Consider the following 23,766-nt stretch of genomic DNA (forward strand, 5'->3'; position numbering starts at 1 on the left):
AGACACAGATCGCCTTTTTGGGATACGTCATCAGTGCAGAAGGGATTACCATGGATGATACGAAGGTACAGGCAGTTCAACGATGGCCGTTACCCCAGAATCCCAAGGAGTTGCAGCGATTTCTAGGTTTTGCCAACTTCTATAGACGGTTTATCAGAGGCTTTAGTTCAACAGCCGCACCATTAACAGCCATGACCAAACGAAATTCCCACAAACTATCCTGGTCCTCTGAAGCACGCCAAGCATTTAGCGATCTGAAGACTCAATTCACCACAACTCCTATTCTCCGTCATCCCAACCCAGACCTACCTTTCATTGTGGAAGTGGATGCATCCAACACAGGAGTCGGTGCTGTGTTATCTCAACGTCAGGGTCAACCATCCAAAATGTATCCATGTGCCTTCTTCTCCCGTAAATTGACCAGCGCAGAACGAAACTATGATGTGGGAAATCGCGAATTACTGGCAATGAAATTAGCCCTGGAAGAATGGAGACACTGGCTGGAGGGGGCTAGTCAGCAATTCACCATATTAACTGACCACAAGAATCTGGAATATCTTCGCTCAGCCAAACGTCTAAATCCCAGACAAGCTCGTTGGGCTTTGTTCTTCACCAGATTCGACTTCATTGTCACCTATAGACCAGGGAATAAAAATAGTAAGGCAGATGCACTATCCAGGCTATCAGAGGATAAAACCCCAATTAGTGATGAAACCATTATTCCTACGAACTTACTAGTGGCTCCAGTACAGTGGGACATACTTACCGAGATCCAAGAGGCCAACCGAGAAAACAACCCTCCAGTAGACTGTCCGAATCACCTGATTTTTGTACCCAATAACATACGTACCAGATTACTGACCCATATTCATGACACTCCCAGTTCGGGGCATCCAGGCATCACTGCAACTTTGGAGTTAGTCAAAGCCCGTTTCTGGTGGCCGTCCCTCACGAAGGATGTAATTAATTATGTTCAGAAATGTAAAATTTGCCAAAGCACGAAGGCATCTCACCAAACCCCTGCTGGCCTGTTACAACCGCTACCGGTTCCACAACGGCCCTGGTCCCATATAGCGGTGGACTTCATTACGGATCTCCCTGTTTCCCAGAACAACACAGTCATTCTCACGGTGGTTGATCGTTTCTCCAAGGCTTGTCGCCTAATACCGTTGCCCAAATTGCCCTCTGCCTTTGAAACCGCAGAAGCCCTGTGCAATCATGTATTTCGAATGTTTGGCTTACCTGATGATATCGTCTCAGACAGGGGATCCCAATTCACTTCCCGGGTATGGTCCGCTCTCTGTAAAAATCTAAATATTAATGTTAGTCTCACCTCAGGGTACCATCCTCAATCCAACGGCCAAACTGAACGTATGAATCAAGAAGTCATTCGATTTCTACGTTCCTACTGTCATCAGCAACAGCACGACTGGAGTCGCTATCTGATGTGGGCAGAATATGCACAAAATTCATTAATAAAGCCAGCCACGGGTATTACGCCATTCAAATGTATTCTTGGCTACCAACCACCCCTGTTTCCATGGTCCGGAGAACCCACTGAGTTACCTGCTGTCACGGATTGGCTGCAGCGGAGTGAGGATGTCTGGAACCAGGCTCACAGACATCTCATGAGGGCAGTCAGGAGGAGAGAGATTCAGGCGAACCGTCACCGACGCCAGGGACCCACGTATCAACCGGGGCAGTGGGTGTGGTTGTCGACACGAGACCTTCGTCTGAGATTGCCCTGCCGCAAACTCAGTCCCAGGTATGTAGGGCCATTCAAAATTGTACGCCAGATTACTCCAGTGTCTTTTCGCTTAGCCTTGCCTAATCATTATCGTATTTCTCCTACTTTCCACATGTCATTACTCAAACCCGCTGGTGGTCCACGAGAGGAGGCGGTTGAGGAGGAATCGGAAACCAGGACCCCTCCACCTGTCATGATCGAGGGCGAGGAAGCTTACCTCGTTCGAGAAGTGCTGGACTCTCGACGTCAGGGTGGCGCCCTCCAATATCTGGTGGACTGGGAAGGGTACGGTCCAGAGGAACGGTCCTGGGTGAATGCTAGAGATATTCTAGACCCAACTCTCACGGAAGAATTTCATCAAAGGTTCCCAGAGAAACCAGCCCCCCGACATCGCGGTAGACCCCGGCGTCAGGTGCCTTCTCGCTTCAGGAGCCGCTCGCAGGAGGGGGGTTCTGTTGTAAATGAGGGCGATGCCAACCCTCTTGTGCACCACCAGAGGGAACCATCGCCAGAATTCTGATTCGACTCACGGACTCAAAATCCCATAAGCCCTGCTACCTGGCACTGATTACGGTCCAGGTGCAACTCATCAGCTCTCGTGTATATATACCACACTCACGCTCCGGTTCGTTGCGAAGTCTTGATTTGCCTGGCTGTCATTTCTGAGCGTTCCATACTCCCTGCTTCGGACTGATCTGTGTTTCTGACCCTGTGCTTGTTCTACGATTACGAAAGACATCTGCCTGCCCCTGATCTCCAGCCTGTTATTCTGACCAGTAAGATATCTGCCTGCCTTTGAACTTTTGCCTGTCCCACGTTCTGTCTCCTGGATTGCCCCTTTGTGTTTGTTTGTATGTGTGCTCTTAATAAAGCTTGCAAATGGATTCAATGCCTTCTGACTCATCACAACAGCCAGCTAGTAAGTGCTGTGCAGGTAGTAGTAACAAACGCTAAAGGCAATGGTCTTTAGCCTCCTTGGTTGTAGGGTCCAGCCAGTTGGTCCAATGACGGTATCCAATGGTGGATGAAGGTTCACTGCATGTTCAGTCTTTCCAGTGCACAATGTTGATTTATATTAAACTTAACTCATATCTGACTCCAATTTTAGTATGAGGTGGTTTAGAATATTAATATATTTATCCTCGTTTTATCTGACATTGTATAGCGTGCCACGCTGCTCCGTCTAACATGTTTTAGTCCGTTACTAACCTGTACAGTGGCTTGTAGTGCTATGGACAACAACATTTATCAGTGATAATAACACGAGGTTTGAATAATTCAAAACATAATTTATTAGTCAGGTAAATGTATTATGCCAAATTCAATCAGTCAATTCATAAACGATCAATACAAAACATCAAATTATCAAAGATAAATCCAAGATTAAAAGATGCATTCCTGACTTTTTACATAACGTGTAAATTTTACATAACGTGGAGCCTAGGCTCCATGTTATGGGCTGATCTGGGTAGGCAGAATCGCGCTGAGACTTTCTCATACCCTACCTTAAATAATCCAAGAATTCCCTCAAGGAAGGGAGTGTGAATAACAAAAGGCATTCACACTTAGTGTAAAAGTCACACCCCTCACAGTGGTTCAAAAGATGCCTGAAGTTATATATTTATTGTTTTGATTATGTCTATTTCTGAGAGAATGAGACCATTGTACCAATCACACTGAGACATTTTAAATGATATCAAACATGATGGTTAAAGTCAGTTTGATTAATCTAGAACATTCAAACATTGAAATGACCATATGCGTGAGTTATGGGGATGAAGCTGAGTTACAGCATACTCAGATGCAAATGCAGCAGGAACTGGTTTTTCCCGCATTCCCCCCTGCTGGGTTGTGAAGTTACCAGTCTCTGTTTTCAGCTCATGTTTTGAATTGTCAAAGATATCAGAATATTTGCAATATTTCAACTCTTACATGGTAAAGCAACTAACTCCTATGTGGAAGGTCACAGGTTCGATACATGCTCGGAACAAGTTGGGTAGAACTGGCGGGGTTACATTGGTGCCGTAACCCGGATGGGAGTGAGGTTTAGGGAGGTTAGTGTAACGGAGGCCAGCTAGTAAGTGCTGTGCAGGTAAACCTCACTCCTCTGACCTCTAAAGGTGCTCTAGCAACCACCACTAGAGGCCATGGTCTTTATCCTCCTTGGTAGAGCAATTGACTCTTATGTAGAAGGACGCTGGTTCAAATCCAGCTCAGAGCTGGTTGGGTGGCGTAGAACTAGCAGGGTTACATAAAAAGGGAAATTTTTGCAATACAATGATTCAAAACACAGCCAAATAAACTCTCAAATGCTTTCAGAAAGAGAAAATCAAGTTGTAGACTTCACCTGACTTGAATCCAACTGAAAAATAAAGTTCAGATTTGACAGACGAATCCCACAGAACCATCAAGATTTTAACATTCTGTTGAAGTCTGTGAAAAACTCACCTGAGCAACGCATGTGACTTCGTTCTCCATATGAGAGCCATCACCAATTTTTTAATCTCAGATTTTAATCAGTGTAAATCTTGTCTTTTTTGAGAAGTGTAACTGCATAAGAATATTTTGTTTTGTTACACTGTTTTATGAATAGTAAAAGTTTCAGATTAAAAAAATACTACCATTCTTTAATCAAAACAAATACATCAACTTAAACTAAAACGAACCCATGTAAAGTAAAAATATGACCACATCAAAAAAGGCAAAATAAACACAACAGTAGGTATTCATTTAACCAAAAATGTAAGTCAGCTACTATAGGTAAGACAGATTACTATAGCACAGTGGTGGCCAACCCTGTTCCTGGAAAGCCCCCTTCCTGCAGATTTCAGTTGCAACCCATATCAAACACACCTGTCGGTAATTATCACGTGGTGTTCAGGTCCTAATTAATTGGTTCAGGTGTGTTTGATATGGGTTGCAACTGAAATCTGCAGGAAAGTGGCTCTCCAGGAACAGGGTTGGCCACACCTGCGAAAGCACATGCTCATTATAACAAGCTGTACTGTTATTTTAAAGCATCGAATATATTGATAAGGTTACATACCAGACCAAGCAAAAATCGTTAAGAGTGACATTTATTGTGGTCGAGTTGTTACAAACAAGATTAATCTGTCCAGATAACGTGATGAACTCCAGTCACCGTCACATTACAACATGAAATGGGGTCTAAATCCCAAACGGGATACTGAGAAACAACATATATCATTTATTTGTGCCCCAAAAAACACAAACTCCCACTCAAACTGAATTCTTTAGATTTCAATGTAAAATAATACATTTTGTGCTTCACCCTCAGCATTTTTACCTCATCTCATACATTCTGTCAGCAATATTTCAGCGCATTACTGTTTCTGTGATCCCATTATTATGTATTAGACCTGTAACACGTGGACAAAATCAAAAGAGCGAACTACAAAACAAAACAGAGGGACATGTTCATGTTAAAAAGACACAGAGGATGTTAAAGGGGTCATTTATTGTGTTTTTACGTTTTCCCTAATTAAAATTAATACTCATTTATTCCGCGTTAATGCTTTTGACTGACTCTTTAGATCTGAATTTTTGAGGAAATCATATTTAAATGTGGTCAGTCATGCAAAATCATACAATTGAGTTTTATATTGGAGATATTTAGGTATTTATTTAAATTGTATCTATTTGAATTGCATATCCATTTGGTTTTAAACTGTTAAGCAAGGTTATTAGGTGCATATTTGATAACAGTGTCATTTATGTACAGCAATACTGTATGACATTAAAAAACAATCAATAAAGCCAATGTTTCAGTCTCACACATTTTAGCTATTGTTTCATTTTAGCATGTCTTAGCCATAATTTTTAGACGTACACTTTTTGACTGAACACTTTTTATTATTATTATTATTAATAATAATAATATTATTAATATTATTATTAGGAATTTACGTATTTATTAACTAATAAATCAACACTGATTAACTTAAATTTGAATAAAGGCATTTTGAAAATACTGTCATTTTTTTTTTTTTTTTACACAAACGTAGCCATATTTTTCTTTTTAGACTGGAAAAATATTAGTTTAATAAATGTAAAACAAGCAACACTATCTTTAACACCAACCAGTGTAAACACATTGGGCCCTATCATACACCCAGCGCAATAAGGCATGGCATGTATGGCGCGATTTGTTGCTATTTTCAGACCAGTGCAACTAATTTTCACATTTTGCATCACGTTGTTTAAATAGCAATTCTATTTGCACCACTTTGTGCACTCATGGGTGTGCTAGTCTAAAAAGGAGGTGTGTTAAGCATTGTTGGCGCGTTGCTATTTTGAGGATCTGAAATAGACCAACTAAAAGGTGGTCTAAAATCCAGAGCAGAGCGCATTAGTTGCACCTTCATTATGCGGTCAAAAATCCGTACAAATTGCTTAATACACACAGGGTGTACAGCAATACACAAATAACTTTACATATGAAAAAAAAAATTAAAGGATTAAAATTAGATAAAAATGATTATTTTCAACATGAATATAAAAACCACTACCCTTCATCTCGGGGGGCTTTTTTCAGTTTATTGATAACAGTTTGCATTTGTATAATATTATTATTATGAGCAGTATTATCTAACATATGCATATTTATATTTGTTTTAATGAAAACAAGCTTAGATTTGTCCTCCTGCCGGGTTTTGGAGACGTCTGCATCACCATATGGGGCATAAGAACAGGATGCGTGTTTGGATATTAATTCAGTTGTTCGACCACACTTCATTATTATTGTACGTTTATTCGTATGTTGGAAATAAGAACTGAATTTAGGAATAGTTTTGAAACAAATCTTTGCGCTTAACAAACAAAATTAAATATGTAGGCTAATGGATGTCTTCAGAACAGTGAGTTTCCACTGTTTTCTTACTCCATGAAAGTAAAGGAGTAAAGAGAAAGTAAAGAGGCTGAATGGAGGAGGCTCGTTCTTTATCCTCGCGCTGCAGATGTCTGTTTAACTGTTTTCTCGCAAGTGAAGCGTTCAGCAAAAATGCCATAGCATGACGCAACTGACTCTTAAAGGGAATAGGGGATGAGTGTCTAATTGGTTTAATGTACGTTATTCTCAAAACACACCCAGAACTCATTAAGAGAATAAGCACAACCCTGTGCCATGCGTAAGTGTGCAGACCGTATTTTTCCGTGTTCAAATTAGAAAAGCGGATTCGTATACGCTCTTAATGCTTTTGCGCTTTAGAATTTGCGCTTAAATTGTTAAAATAAAGCCCATTAAGTTTAACACCAACCAGTGTAAACACATTGAGTTTAACAATAAACAGTGTATGAAAATGTTTTATGCAATTCAAATATATACATTTTACATTTAATATTTACTTTTGCTGTGATAGTTCACAGATGTTGTTTAGTTTCAATCAGCGCTCCATTTCTAAACAAAGATTTGAGTATGTATGCATGGCATTCGGAAATGTGACATTATCAAAGAACACCAGACATTTTTCTGAAAGTATTTAGAACAATTTGACCCCTTTAAACATACATGGAAAGAGAAAAAGACAAACTTGTTTGGTTGTAAAACAAGACAAAAAACAGACGATTTCAGACGAGGCTGCTGTCCATCACAGGAGGAGGAACATGAGCCATAATTGGCTAACAGCATCAGTGGCAGCATCCTCAGCCAATCAGTGAGCTGCAAAGTGTCACATGTCACAGTGTGCTGGTGGATGAGGACGCAAGTCGTTTTCCTATGTAGATTCTGAGAAAGAAAGAGAACAAAAAGGAACAGACAGAACAAGATTAATTAATGAATGCTTTTTTCTTTTTCAAATATTTCCCAAATGATGTTTAACAGAGCAAGAATTGTTTCACAGTATTTTCAACAATTTTGTTTCTTCTGGAGAAAGTCTTATTTGTTTTATTTCAGCAAGAATAAAAGTAGTTTTTAATTATTTTAAAACCATTTAAGGTAAATATTATTAGTCCCCTTAAGCAATACTTGTTTTCAATTGTCTACAGAACAAACCATCGTTATACAATCACTTGCCTAATTACCCTAACCTGCCTAATTAACCTAGTTAAGCCTTTAAATGTCACTTTAAGCTGTATAGAAGTGTCTTAAAGAAGATCTAGTCAAATATTATTTACTGTCACCATGACAAAGATAAAAGAAATCAATTATTAGAAATAGTTATTAAAACTATTATGTTTAGAAATGCGTTGATTTATTTATTTATTTTTTCTTTTAATAGAAACCAGCGAAAAAAATGTACAGGAAGGCTAATAATTCTTCAACTGTCTATACAGTGCATCCGGAAAAGATTCATAGTGCTTCACTTTTATTCCTAAATAGATTAAATTCATATATTTCCTCAACATTCTCCACACTATACCCCATAATGACAATGTGAAAAAAGAGTTTTTGAAATTGTTGCAAACTTATTGAAAATAAAAAAGCTAAAAAATCTCATGTACATCAGTATTCACGGCCTTTGCTCAATACTTTGTTGATGCACCTTTGGCAGCAATTACAGCCTCAAGTCTTTTTGAATATGATGCCACAAGCCTGGCACACCTGTCTTTGGGAATTTTTGCCCCTTCCTCTTTGCAGTACCTTTCAAGCTCTATACGGTTGTACGTGAAGCGATGGTGTGCAGCCCTTTTCAGATCTCTCCAGAGATGTTTAATAGGATTTGGATCTGGGCTCTGGCTGGGCCAGGATATTCTAGTGGTTGTGGAGCCATTCCATTGATATTTTGGCGGTGTGCTTTGGGTCCCTGTCCTGCTGGAAGATGAACCGTCGCCCCAGTCTGAGGTCAAGAGCACTCTGAAGCAGGTTTTTATTCAGGATGTCTGTGTACATTGCTGCAGTCATCTTTCCCTCTATCCTGACTAGTCTTCCAGTTCCTGGAAAAGCATCCCTACAGCATGATGCTGCCGCCACCATGCTTCACTGTAGGGATGGTATTAGCCTGGTGATGAGCTGTGTCTGGCTTTCTCCAAACGTAACGCCTGGCATTCACTCCAAAGAGTTCAATTTAGTCCCATCAGACCAGAGAATTTAGTTTCTTATATTCTGAGAGATGTCTTTTGGCAAATTCCAGGCTGGGAGTGGCTCCTGTCTCTACCATACAGACCTGATTGGTGGATTGCTGCACAGATGGTTGTCCTTCTGTAAGGTTCTCCTCTCTCCACAGAACAACACTGGAGCTCAGACAGAGTGACCATCGGGTCATTGATCACCTCCCTGACTAAGGCCCTTCTTCCCCGATTACTTAGCTTAGATGGCTGGCCAGCTCTAGGAAGAGTCCTGGTGGTTCCAAACATCTTCCACTCTATTGATATTTTGGCGGTGTGGTTTGGGTCATTGTTCTGCTGAAAGATGAACCGTCGCCCCAGTCTGAGGTCAGGTGCACTCTGGCACAGGTTTTTATTCAGGATGTCTCTGCTGCATTCATCTCTCCCTCTATCCTGACTAGTCTTCCAGTTCCTGCTGCTGAAAAACATCCCCACAGCATGATGCTGGCAATGAGCAGTGCCTGGTTTTTCCCACACGTAACGCCTGGCATTCATTCCAAAAAGTTCTATTTTAGTCTCATCTGACCAGAGAATTTTGTTTCTCATGGTCTAAGAGTCCTTTAGATGTCCTTTGGCAAATTCCAGGTGGGGAGTGGCTTCCATCTGGCCACTCTACTTTACAAGCCTGATTGGTGGATTGCTGCACAGATGGTTGTCCTTCTGTAAGGTTCTTCTCTCTCCACAGAAGAACGCTGGAGCTCAAACAGCGTGACCATCGGGTTATTGATCACTTCCCGGACTAAAGCCATTCTCCCTGATCACTCAGCTTAGATGGCCGGACAGCTGGTGGTTCCAAACATCTTCCACTTACAGATGATGAAGGCCGCTGTGCTCATTGGCACTTCAGAGCAGCAGAAGTTTTTCTGTAACCTTCCCCAGCCTCGTGCCTCGAGACAATCCTGTCTCGGAGATCTACAGGCAATTCCTTTGTCTTCATGCTTGGTTTGTGCTTTGACATGCACTGTCAACCCTGGGCCCTTATATAAACAGGTGTATGCCTTTTCAAATCATGTCCAATCAACTGGTGACCACAGGTGAACTCCAATTAAGCTGCTGAAACATCTCAAGAATGATCAGTGGAAACAGAATGTACCTGAGCTCAATTTAGAGCTTCACGACAAAGGCTGTCAATACTGATGTACGTGTGATTTTTCAGGGTTTTTTTTTTTTAATAAATTTGCAACAATTTCTAAAAATCTTTTTTCAACATTGTCATTATTGGGTGTTGTGTGTAGAATGTTGAGGAAATAAATAAATTTAACCAATTTTTGGAATAAGGCTTTAACATAAAAACTGTGGAAAAAGTGAAGCGCTATGAATACTTTCCAGATGCACTGTAGCTCTGATGAAATTGGAAGGTGAAAATTGTATTTATACAGCTCTAGACAATATTTAACAGAGACTAAGCATAAACATTTTTCAGTTGTTACTGATGTATTGATTTGCAGACAAATCGTGCTATTCGCGCGTAAATAGCCGCGTGAACATTTGAGGTTACCCGCTTTATTCGTGCGTCAAATCCGATTCAGAACAGACACGGATTCGCGTGATGGGCAGGCCTTCTGACTTTAGCTTCGTAGCTAAATGGTTAACATGGATTTTATGAAAAAAATAACAGTGTTTATGTGCTTTATAAAGGCTGAAAAACAGCGTCGATACGTTTCGGGTCGTGTCTGAGTCCACTACATACTTTTCAGAGGTGCATCCAGCTCTGTGAGCTCATAAACTCCTCCAGAAACTTAACCTGGCTGACGGAGGCTTTCAACGGGGCTTCTGACTGAGCCCAGCCCAGAGGATTTCCCCTGGAATACCAACAAAAGCTGATACGTCACAATCACGGCCCCACTAGAGCAAGCTCCTGATTGGTTAACACGGTGCGAATGTCCGCTAAAGTTCAGATTTTCGAACTTTCGTCATTCGCGCGTATCGCGCCGCAGGATGTCTATTCGCACGTTTCCATTGACTTAACATGTAAATCACTCGCGCTTGACGCGCGTTCCACGTCTGGTGTGAACGCAGCATTAAACCTTCTTGGCTACCACCACCCCCCTCCCACCCCTTTCATAAAGATATGAAAACTCAGGAGGACTAATAATTCCATACAGTTGAAGTCAGAATTATAAGTCCTCCTGTATACTTTTTTTTAAACATAATTTCTGTGTAACAAAGAGAAAAATTTTTTCAACACATTTCTAAACATAATAGTTTTGATAACTCATTTGTAATAATTGATTTATTTTATCTTTGCCATGATGACAGTATATATTATTTGACTAGATATTTTTCAAGACACTTCTATACAGCTTAAAGTGACATTTAAAGGCCTAACTAGGTTAATTAGGCAAGCCATTGTGTAACAATGGTTTGTTCTGTAGACTATCAAAGCAAATATATTGCTTAAACTGACTAATAATATATAACAACATAATAACATTGACCCTTAATTTTTTTTTTCTAACTGAAACAAAACAAATAAGACTTTCTCTAGAAAAAAAAATATTATCAGACACTCTGTGAAAAATCCCTTGCTCTGTTAAACATAATTTGGGAAATATTTAAAAAAAAAAAACATGTGCTCACCCTAGTCCCAGTGTGAGTGCATGTGAAGCCAGCAGAGACGGCAGGAGGATGAGCAGCACGTCTGAGGAGAACAAACCCCTCTTCATCACTTCAGTCTTCCTCACGCTCAGAGAGCCCGACTGCTTCGGGTGATGAAACACAAACTCCCTGCAGAGATGAAAATAAACAGATAACCAAAGTCAATCATCAGAATCACAATATCCATGTATGGGTGGAAAACAGGGTGTATTCAATTTCTTGTGTCAGTGTGTGATTTTTATGTCACATTATGTATATCCATTCATTCATTCATTAATTTTCCTTCGGCATAGTCTCTATTTCAAAGGTCGCCACAGCGCAATGACCTGTTAACTATTCCAGCTAGTTTTATGCAGTGGATGCCCTTCCAGTTGCAATCCAGTACTGGGAAACGCCCATACACTCACATTCACACACACTCATACTTTACAGTCAATTTAGTTTATCCAATTCACCTTTAGCGCATGTGTTTGGACGATGGGGGAAAGCGGAGCACCCAGAGGAAACCCATACCAATACGGGGAGAACATGCAAACTCCACACAGAAATGCCAACTGAGCCAGCCGAGACTCGAACCAGCGATCTTCTAGCTGTGAAGAGATCGTGCTACCCACTGCACCACCCTGACACCTTTTTTTCCAAACACAATAATGCACAAGCTTTTATGAAATTTACCATGATCTACCATGACATCCATTAAAATGTCATACAATGTAGCAATTATTTATATAGCCCCAAAAAAATATTGTCTGTTATATTTTCATTCATTCATTAATTTTTTCGGCTTAGTCCCTTTATTAATACGGGGTCGCCACAGCGAAATGAACCGGCAACTTTTCCAGCACATTTTTACGCAGCGAATGCCCTTCCAGCCGCAACCCATCTCTGGGAAACTTCCACACACGCTCATTCATACTCATACTCTACGGACAATTTAGCTCACCCAATTCACCTGTACCGCATGTCTTTGGACTGTGGAGGAAACTGGAGCACCCGGAGAGATCCACGCTAACGCAGGGAGAATATGCAAATTCCACACAGAAATAGCAACTGACCCAGCAGAGGCTCGAACCAGCGACCTTCTTGCTGTGAGGGGACAGCACTACCTACTGTGCCATTGCATCGCCCAGTTTTATTTTGAATGTTAAATGTTTAACAATTTTTTTTTTTACATTTTTTTACATTTTTAAAAATATTTTAAAATGGGTTTTTATGTTAGAATTTATCATCTTTTTTTTTTACACTATGCCTCAAACCACTGGGCTTTAACCATTTATTAAGTGATTTTTATTCATTTTAAATGTAAGGATATTTAGTAATCACTAAATTAGCATCAAGCAGCTGCTGCAGATTTGCTAGCTGCACATCCATGATGTGAATCTCCCGTTCCACCACATCCCAAAGGTGCTCTATTGGATTGAGATCTGGTGACTGTGGAGGCCATTTGAGTACAATGAAGTCATTGTCATGTTGGGCATACCAGTCTGAGATGATTCACACTTTATGACATGGTGTGTTATCCTGTGGAAGTAGCCATCAGAAGATGGGTACACTGTGGTCATAAAGGAATGGACATGGTCAGCAACAATACTCAGGTAGGCTGTGGCGTTGACAAGGTATTAATGGGTCCAAAGTGTGCCAAGAAAATATCCCCCACACCATTACACCACCACCATCAGCCTGAACAGTTGATACAAGTCAGGATGGATCCCTGCTTTCATGTTGTTGATGCCAAATTTTGAAACCTACCATCCGAACGTGCCAGCAGAAATTAAGACTCATCAGACCAGGCAACGTTTTTCCAATTTCCAAATTTCCAAATTTTCCAAGTTTCCTTTTCTTAGCTGACAGGAGTGGCACCAGGTGTGGTCTTCTGTTGCAGTAGCCCATCCGCCTCAAGGTTGGACGTGTTGTGTGTTCAGAGATGCTCTTCTGCAAACCTCGGTTGTAAGGAGTGCTTATTTGAGTTACTGCTGCCTTTCTATCAACTGGAACCAGTCTGGCCATTCTCCTCTGACCTCTGGCATCAGCAAGGCATTTGCGCCCACAGAACTGCCACTCACTGGATATTTTCTCTTTTTCAGACCATTCTCTGTAGATCCTAGAGACGGTTGATAGTAGTAGATCAGCAGTTTCAGAAATACTCAGACCAGCCCGTCTGGCACTAACAACCATCCCCATTCTGATGCTCGCTTTGACCTGCAGCAGATCGTCTTGACCATGTCTACATGCCTAAATGTATTGAGTTGCTGCCATGTGATTGGCTGATTAAAATTTGTGTTAATGAGCAGTTGGACAGGTGTACCTAATAAAGTGGCCGGTAAGCGTATATATGCCAAGTTGAACGATGATAAGATTTTTTTTTAGAATTAGATTTTTACAAAAATGAATGAATGACTGGACAGATTAATTGATTATTTATTTGTGTAAAACATTATTTTATTGTGGTAAACACAAATGTCTATTTTCTTACACTAATTTTTATTGTCTCAGATTTTCAGGTACTATAAATAAGATGCTTATGAAACCAAAATGAAGCCATGCAGTTGAGTCGAACAAGCATGCACCACGTGAATCTGAAAGGTGTTTTAAGCTAAAGTTCTCCGAAACAGATTAAGGATTTTAATCTCAGTGTAAATCTTGCCAATCCTGTCATATAATGCTTGTTTCTAATCACACTGGACCTCAAACACAAGCAAAAGTAGGAAGGTAGAAATCAGTGTTTTGTTTGGTTTTATCTTCCAAAATCACTGAAATAGATGACACTAATGTTTTCACTAATATTTTTAATTAGCTCCTATTTTTGTTTACATATTTTCATTATAATTATATTGCATGTGGCGACACGATGGCTCAGTGGTTAGCACTGTCGCCTCACAGGACAAAGGTCACTGGTTCGAGCCCCGGCTGGGTCAGTAAGCGTTTCGGTGTGGAGTTTGCATGTTGCAGTGGGTTTTCTCCGGGTGCTCCAGTTCCCCCACGAGTACAAAGACATGTGCTATACACCATTTTGAGGGATGTAAACAAAAACAAATGTATTTCTAATCTAAAAAGAGTCACTTATTTATAAATAACGTTATGATAGCTGTTTTAACAATAAATTAGGATTGAAATGCCTCATGTTACAGTAATGAAAGAGTTTGATAACAACAGAAATGTTCATGGGCCAATGACATGACCACATTGAAATGGTCTATAGGTGACTTGAATAAGCTAAATTGGCCATAGTGTATGAGTGTGGATGTGAATGCGAGAGTGTATGGGTGTTTCCCAGAGCTGGGTTGCGGCTGGAAGGGCAGCTGCTGTGTAAAACGTCTGCTAGATAAGTTGGGGGTTCATTCCGATGTGGCGACCCCTGATTGATAAAGGGACTAAGTCAAAGGAAAATGATGGAATGAATGAATATTGCATGCATATTTTTTCATCCATTCATTGTCCTTCAGCTTAGTCTCTTTATTCATCAGGATGAGGAAACACTTTGAAATACTTTGAGTAAGACATGAATAGATATCCTGGGGCACGTTTCACGCGAATGAGGCGGCACAAATTGAACATTTTTCACTTAATGCGCGAATCACTTGATTTGCTCATGTTAACCAATCAGGAGCTTGCTCTTGTAGGGGCATGATTATTTTGTTGGTGTCCCGAGGGAAAATCCTCCAGCCGACACCAGGACAACAGCTCATCAAACTGGGCTCGGCTCAAGTCGGAAGCACTGCTAAAAGCTTCCATCATCCAGGTACAGTTTCTGGAGTAGTTGATGAACTCACAGAGCTGGGAGCACCTCTGAAATTAGGATCTAGTGGACTCAGACACAACTCTAAACGAATCTACGCTGTTTTTCAGCCTTCCTAAAGCACATAAACCACAGCTACTCTCTCAATAAAATCCATTTTAGCCATTTAACAACGAAACTACAGTCACCGAGCACACAGAAGCCCCATCCATGACGCGAATCCACATCTACTGTGAAGCGAATTTGATGCACGAGTGAAGTAACGTATGAGTGATGCGATTCGAGCAAATGAGGTTGCGTGAATGACGCTTGAGTGGCGTTGAGTGACGCATTTTGAGCGAATGAGGTGCCACCAATTGAGAGTTTTGCACGTTTGACATGCTTTATCATGTGATTCGCTCGAGTTCGAAAACTTGAACTTTAGCTGACCTTTGCGCCGCATTAACCAATCAGGAGCTTGCTCTTATAGAGGCGTGATTATGACGCCTGTTGTTGGTGTCCTGAGGGGAAATCCTCCTGCCGACATCGGACAACAGCTCATCAAACTTGGCACAGCTCAAGTCGGAAGCACCGCTGAAAGCGAATGAGGTGGCGAGAATGACGCAAGAGTAGTGTGAGTGACGCGATTCAAGCGAATGAGTTGGCGAGAATGACGCATGAGTGGCGTGAGTGACGCCATTCGAGCGAATGACATTTACATTTACATTTAGTCATTTAGCAGATGCTTTTATCCAAAGCGACTTACAAATGAGGACAAGGAAGCAATTTACACAACTATAAGAGCAACAATGAAAAAGTGCTGTAGGAAAGTTTCAGGTGTGTAAAGTCTAAGAAGCAAAGCATTAGTAATGTAAGATTTATTTTTTTTTTTTTTTTGAGTACAGTTAGTGGTATATTCAGAGAGGCAATTGCAGATTAGGAAGTGAAGTGGAAACTAAATAGTTGAGTTTTTAGTCGTTTCTTGAAGACAGCGAGTGACTCTGCTGTTCTGATGCATTTAGGGAGTTTATTCCACCAGCTGGGCAGATTGAATGCAAGAGGTCGGGAAAGTGATTTCTTCCCTCTTTGGGATGGAACCACGAGGTGACGTTCATTCACAGAACGCAGGTTTCTGGAGGGCGCATAAATCTGCAGAAGTGAGAGCAGATAAGAAGGAGCAAGGCCAGAGGTCGCTTTGTAAGCAAACATCAGAGCTTTGAATTTGATGCGAGCAGCAACTGGCAGCCAGTGCAAATGGATGAGCAGCGGAGTGACTCATATGAGTTCATATGACAAATGAGGTGGCGTGAATGACACGAGTGGCGTGACTGATACGATTCGAGCGAATGAGGCGGCGTGAATGATGCGTGAGTAGCGTGAGTGACGCATTAAGCGAATGAAGTGGTGTGAATGATGCATGAGAGGTGTGAGTGACGTAATTCGAGCGAATGAGGTGCCACGAATTGAGCGTTTTGCACGTTTGACAAGCTAAATCATGCGGTTCGCTCAAGTTAAAAAATTTTAACTTTAGCTGACCTTTGCGCCGCATTAACCAATCAGGAGCTTGTTTTTATAGCGGCATGGTTATGGCACAGTGCCTGTTGTTGGTGTCCTGAGGGGAAATCCTCCTATCAACATCGGACAACAGCTCATCAAACTGGGTTTGGCTCAATTATGAAGCACCGCTGAAAGCCTCCATCATCCAGGTACTGTTTCTGGAGTAGTTGATGAACTCACAGAGCTGGGCGCATCTCTGAAATTAGGATCTAGTGGACTCTTACACAATCCGAACTAATCTACGTTGTTTTTCAGCCTTCCTAAAGTACATAAACTCTCTCAATAAAATCGATTTTAACCATTTAGCAATAAGGCTTAAGTCACCGGGCAGACAGAAGCCCCGTCCATGACGTCAATCCACATTTATTGTGCAGCGAATTTGACGCGCAAATGATGCAAATTTGTTGGGCAAATGAAGCGAATAACTGCAAAACTCAAGAGGCCTAATAATTCTGACTTCTACTTTATGCACAGTCATGAAAACTGACACTGACCAAGTGAAGTTTTTAGTGCTTCCTCAAAGGTTTTTGCTTTTAATAGCATCACGATATCAGTCTCTGTTGCTAAAACCTGCAATCCCACTTCATTAAATGCTGCAGTTCAGAGAGTTTGGTAAGGCTTTAGCTGTAATGAAGGATAGGTGCATAAAGACGTTTCTCCTCCAGAGAGCAAACTCATCCAACTGTTAAAGGCTCAGATTGGCTGACTCATGGTGTGGCGCTCAAGCTATTTTTGTGTGTTGACTAAATGATCCTCAGTGAGATTTAAGCAGAGCTGTTTGTGTGGCTAACAGAGGTCAAAAACACTCAAACACTGCAACAATCTGTGAAGTGCTCTGTTGTTTTAAAAGGACATATGCGAGTATATGTAAACACTTCTTTATTAGATTTGATTCGATTATGCTGTTTGGTACTTAATTTATCATCATTTTAAAGGGGACCAGAAACACATCCTATGAATCCAAAATACTGATTTTTAAAGATTTACTTCGGTAAATATTATTGGATCACAAACCGCACGGTACGGATCACATTATGGTTTCTTTGTGTGTGTGTGTGTCTCATTAGCAGACCACAACTGTTGTAAGCGTGTGTATGTGAAGAACAGGGGCTGTGGCATCTCTTTGGGAGATCATAACAGGTTTAAAAGTGAAGACCAGGGCTGGCGGGCAAGCTGCTGCCAAACCAAATTTTCACTACCCACCTATGTCATTTTTTAGTCTGAAAAACAAATTCAAAACCGCCTACTTGGGTGGGAAACCGACCAATCTGGCAACACTGAAAACAGCACTGCAAGAAACTTTTGGTTTAATAAAATAAAACGAAGGAATAATCATTTAAAAAAATAAATTGTAAAATATTCAATACTGTGAAAAATTCCCTGCTACTACTACTGTTGCTAAAAACGCTAAATCTAACATTATAATTTTTAAAACCCATATTTATTTTAGTCTCATTTTCAATAAATGATGCAGTTATTTACTCAATTTCATGTTTCATTTCTAGATGGATAATTTTTGGAGAATTATTCAGTGGCATATTTTTGATGGCTGGTTGACGCCACCTTTAGGTTAAATATTGTAATTGCAGCCTACAGGTTTCATTTTTGAGCACATGGAGGTGATTTTAATCTGTATCATACACATCAGTGGTTTTATCTAAACTATAAACTCTTATCCCAGCACTCTTGTGTTATTTGACTGTTTGTCACTTCATAACTAACTCAAAAGACTAAAGACTGAATCTCTTTCTTGGTTTCTGTGTTTTTCAAACACAGATTTGAATGCAGCGGTTCGAATGATTAATGAATAAATATGCAAATCATAATCCTTTATCATTTACAGTTGAAGTCAGAATTATTAGCCCCCCTGTTTATATTGTTCACTAATTTCTGTTTAACGGAGAGCAGATTTTTTCAACACATTTCTAAACATAACAGTTTTAATAACTCATTTCAAATTACTAATTTATTTTATCTTTTTTTTACTGCCATGATGACAGTACATAATATTTGACTAGATATTTTTCATGACACTTCTATACAGCTTAAAGTTACATTTAAAGATCAACTAGGTAAATTTGGTTAATTAGGCAGGTTAGGGTAATTGACCCTTCGCTAAGCCCCGCCCTCCTTAGTTACTGTAAGCTTTCGTGCCTGGCATGGCTTTTACAATGTGTGTGCGCCGGTGTCAGACATTCCCAGGGATATAATGTCATTTTTGGCAAACAGGTGAGATATCCGAGAAAGCCAGACAAAAAAAGGAGTGCAGTATGCAGTACAGGGGTATATTCACAACATAATAGAAAACCGATTAGAGAATAATTCAAAATTGAAGCTAGCTTAGCCTAGCCGCCTCATACGCTGACCATTTAACAGCTTAGCTCATGCTCAGCGGGAGAGGTGAAATTTTAAAAAAAATCTATTAATAACAAGTTAAACAGTGATTTCTCTATTTTTAGCCAAAAAGCCTGATAGACTATTGTTGTGCAATGAAATATAGCCTTACTAACCAACGAGGAAACACGCATGGACAAAGCTTCTACATAATTCATTCATTAAAAGAACAGCCAGAAAGGGGAAACTGATTGATTTGTGCTGAATATTAGCATCATTGTCCCATAACAAAGTACAGTAAGTTACCCATTACTGTCAGTATATCTGTGTGCTCTTTATAAGTTAATGAAAAACAGCTGCTGGTAAAGTATATTGATCGCAAGTGCTCAGTTTGGATCATATCTCGGTTTTGTTCTGTTGATTTGTAATTTCAAATATCTGTAGCTTGAAATAGATAGAAATAGGAAGATCAGTATATGTTATACCAGATTCGTATTTTCCAGATCAATAACTCATGATCTATTCGCTATTAGTATGACTAAGGTACTATGGGCTTAAACGGAGCATTAGTCATGATATAAAGCGGGAAAAAAAGAAAAAGAGCTTAAAACATAACCAGCTTGGTATTTTTGTAGGAACACAGATTAGATCTGTTTAGGGTAAGAGGTGTGTGAGTTATTGCCGTTTGTCTATCACTGAATATCAATACGAATATCAAAACAAAACCAACTTAACTCCGCTCCTTTAGCGCCCCTCACACATCTTGATCCACGCTGGCATTTCTCCTCTTGGGTTTTTGGTTTTGAAAAGGGAAAAAAAATCCACCATCCTGTCCAAACTTTAAGGATACCGAGTATCAGATTTGCACAATCCATATTACAAAGCTTTGGTCTGTCTGCAATTGAAAGCTTGACAGAGCACCTGCGCATAGCTACGGTTGATAAGCCACGATTGGTGGATGGCGGTTTTTGGGTGTGGCTTAGCGAAGGGTCAATTAGGCAAGTCATTGCGCAGTTTAACAATGGTTTGTTCTGTAGACAATAGAAATAGAAAAGAGCTTAAAGGGGTCAATCGTTTAAAAAAATAAAAACTGCCTTCAGTCTAGCCAAAATAAAACAAATAAGACTTTCTCCAGAAGAAAAATATATTATCAGACATACTGTGGAAATTTCCTAACTCTGTTAAACATCATTTGGGAAATATTAAAACAATTCAAAAGGGGGGCTAATAATTCAGACTTCAACTGTATGTTGCGTGGGTGTTGAGATCCTGATCTTTTAATGATTATTCGTGCAGCTTACACTAAATGCTTTGATGCAGGCTAAACAAGTGGTGACAGAAAACACCTTTAATAACCTAAGAAACCCACCACATCCCAAAAAACCCACCACAACGTCTACTGTCGTCATTATATTTTACAGAAAAGCCTAAATGCTTTCATACATGTGCTGTGAATGACGTGAGAGGCGATCTCTTTGCAATCATTGCAAATATAGTATTAATCTACACGTAAAAAAAAATGCATTAATCCGGGAGTCACATGTGTTTCGAACCGTGGGTTGTGATCCGTATGAATCACGGATCAACAGTGATCCATTACACCCCTAGTAAATATATCAAAACATTTTTTTTATTAGTAATATGCATTGCTAAGGGACAACTTGAAAAGCGATTTTTTAATATGTACATTTTATTTAATCGTAAGATTTCTGATATTCAAATAGTTGTATCTAAACCAAATATTGCCCTATTATAACAAACTATACATCTAGCATATTTACTTAGCTTTCAGGTGTTGTATGAATCTAAATTTAAAAAACAATTGGGATATTGTTTGTCCAGTCACATTTACTAAATGCTTTCCTATCAAGCACATACACCACAATGTAAAATCTGTAAAAAAATAAATAAATAAAAAAACATCTGGTTAATGTAACTCTTACTTTGGCGGGAGGTTTTCCGGCCTACTGGACCAATCCCACACCCATTCAGCACTCACCCGCCGGTCATTCTCATCCGACTGAAAGACAAAAACAGCACTTCATTTACAACCTTCAGGAGCCAGAAGTTACACTGTATGGATCAAAAATAATCATTCAAAGAGCTTGTCCTTAAAATCGAGAGCTAATTAATTAGTGCTAGAATGAACTTCAATGGTGAAATAAAACACGCAAAATTATCTAAAGGACATAATTAACCATTATTCAGTTTTTCGAAGTGAAATTGTATTTAATGTAGCCTGACTCGTATTTTATTTCATCATACAAATTTGGTCTGAGATCAATAGTCATTTTGAAGCTTTTATCATGTTATGCTTGATTGATGCAACATAAATTTGCATACATCTAATCAAAACAGTTAAAAAACAGTGTTTGGTAAAGTTACTTTCAAAAGAAGCTTTCTAGTCTGTTATGCTTGATTGATGATACTTGATTATACATTTGCATAAATTAACTAAACCGTTAAAAAGCAGTGTTTGGTAAAGATACTTTGGTAACACTTTACTTAAAGGGGTGTTCAAAAGTCTGTCCTGAAACATTTGCAATCATGACATAAACGTGAATGTGATTTTATTCATGCCTATACATAACACTATTAAACCAATCACGTCCTCAATCTGTCATAAAGCTACGGTTATTATTGCAACCATAAATGTTCATGACACTATTAAAACAATCCTTTTAGAAGAAAAAGAAATACCTGTATAGTAACACAATCTGTGCTGCTGCTGCTGCCCTCACTGCCTGGTTTAGGAGATCCAGATGTTCTGGGGGTCACGACCTGTGGAGGACTGAAATCAAAGAGGGAAATCAATATAAAAGGCAATTAATGGACACAGACAGGATGCTTTATTCATTCATTCATTTTCTTGTCGGCTTAGTCGAATTAATCCGGGGTCGCCACAGCGGAATGAATCGCCAACCAATCCAGCAAGTTTTTACGCAGCGGATGCCCTTCCAGCCACAACCCATCTCTGGGAAAAGGATGCTTTATCATTTCTCTCATTACACACTCACACAGAAGTTTCTCATTTAAAGGGACAGCTCACCTAAAATGACAACTCTCTTCTGTTATGTATTTATTAACCCTTTACTTGTTCAAACTTGTTTGAGCTTCTTTCTTTAGCTGACACATAAGAATATGTTGAAGAAAGAAGGAAACCTGTAACCATTGACTTCCATTGTATTCGTTTTTCTTATGGAAGTCAATGGTTACCGGTTTTCATCTTATAATATTTTATTTTGTTTTCAATAAATGAAGGAAACTCATAAAGGTTTAGAACCAGACGTAGAAAATGACGTTGATATTTGGTTGATTTTAGGTTGTGTTGGAATGTGACTAAAATCCAAAGTCTAGCCAACATCTTAAACCAACATCATGCTGACATTCTGACATCAAACTGATTTTCAGTTCCCCTCAAAACGCAATGTCCCCAAAAAGTTGGTGTACAAAGTCCTGTGCCTGCTGTGATTTTCTCATTTAAAGGGATAGTTCACCCTAAAATGAAAACTGTGTCATTGTTTATTGACCTTCCACTTGTTTAAAACCTGTTTGACTTTCTTTCTTCAGTTGAACACAAAAGAAGATATTTTGAAAAATGCTGGAAATGTGTAACCATTGACTTCCATAGTATTAGTTTTTCTTACTAGGTAAGTCAATGGTTACCGGTTTTGATTTTCAAAATATCTTTTTTTTGCTTAAAACAAATGAAAGAAACTCATAAAGGTTTAGAACCAGATCAATTTCATTTCAGCTCTTTGCTATCCCAGCAGGCACACGACATCATAAGACATTAATATTAGGTTAGATTTAGGTTGTGATGTCAGGTGACCAAAATCCAACGTCTAGCCAGGGTCTAAGGACAACATTATTGTGATGTCCAATAACGTCAACAAATGACGTTGATATTTGGTTGATTTTAGGTTGTGTTGGAAAGTGACTAAAATCCAAAGTCGAGCCAACATCTTAAAACCAACATCATACTGACATTCTGACATCAAACTGATTTTCATTTCCACTCAAAACGCAATGTCCCCAAAAAGTTGGTGTACAAAGTTAATCAGAAGTCCTGTGCCTGCTGTGATTTTCTCATTTAAAGGGATAGTTCACCCTAAAATGAAAACTGTGTCATTGGCTATTGACCCTCCACTTGTTCAAAACCTGTTTGACTTTCTTTCTTCAGTTGAACACAAAAGAAGATATTTTGAAAAATGCTGGAAATGTGTAACTACTGACTTCCATAGTATTAGTTTTTCTTACTAGGTAAGTCAATGGTTACCGGTTTTGATTTTCAAAATATCTTTTTTTGCTTAACACAAATGAAGGAAACTCATAAAGGTTTAGAACCAGATCAATTTCATTTGAGCTCTCAGCTATCCCAGCAGGTACACGACATCATAAGACGTTAATATTAGGTTAGATTTAGGTTGTGATGTCAGGTGACCAAAATTAAATGTCTAGCCAGCATAAAGGATAACGTTATTTTGCTGTCTAATAATGACGTCAAATGATGTTGATATTTGGTTTAGGTTTAGTTGGAAAGTGGCCATCCAACAGAGCCAACATCTTAAACCAACATCATATTGACGTCAAATATTGACGTCGAATTATTCGCCAGGTATGGCAACTAAAATCCAATGTCTGATAGACGTCATAGCGGTAACGTCCACACAACATCATTAAATGTTGATATTTGGTTGTTTTTAGGTTAAGATGGAAAGTGATCAAAATCTGAAATCAGAAACTGCTGTCG

The 23,766-nt window shown here is 39.6% G+C and overlaps 1 protein-coding gene across 2 annotated transcripts in view; it reads right to left on the bottom strand.

The window, feature by feature from the left end:
* Positions 1 to 4,806: 4,806 nt before the first annotated feature.
* zgc:73226 overlaps positions 4,807 to 23,766 on the bottom strand; it is a 28,590-nt gene continuing 9,630 nt past the window's right edge. The window contains exons 3-7 of one of the 2 annotated variants that reach the window (XR_012405798.1): positions 21,714 to 21,804; positions 20,957 to 21,033; positions 11,390 to 11,536; positions 6,982 to 7,490; positions 4,807 to 6,717 (exon numbers count right to left, since the gene is read on the bottom strand). Coding sequence is in view for 1 of the 2 variants with exons in the window: in NM_205570.2 (NP_991133.2) it covers positions 7,442 to 7,490; positions 11,390 to 11,536; positions 20,957 to 21,033; positions 21,714 to 21,804 (364 nt within the window). In the remaining variant the exon portion in view is untranslated. Of the gene's footprint in view, positions 7,491 to 11,389; positions 11,537 to 20,956; positions 21,034 to 21,713; positions 21,805 to 23,766 lie in introns of both variants that reach the window. The other variant, NM_205570.2, reaches the window with a different exon arrangement.

The sequence above is a fragment of the Danio rerio genome, chromosome 5 (genome assembly GCF_049306965.1).
Source record: "Danio rerio strain Tuebingen ecotype United States chromosome 5, GRCz12tu, whole genome shotgun sequence".
Classification (NCBI taxonomy): Eukaryota; Metazoa; Chordata; class Actinopteri; order Cypriniformes; family Danionidae; genus Danio; species Danio rerio.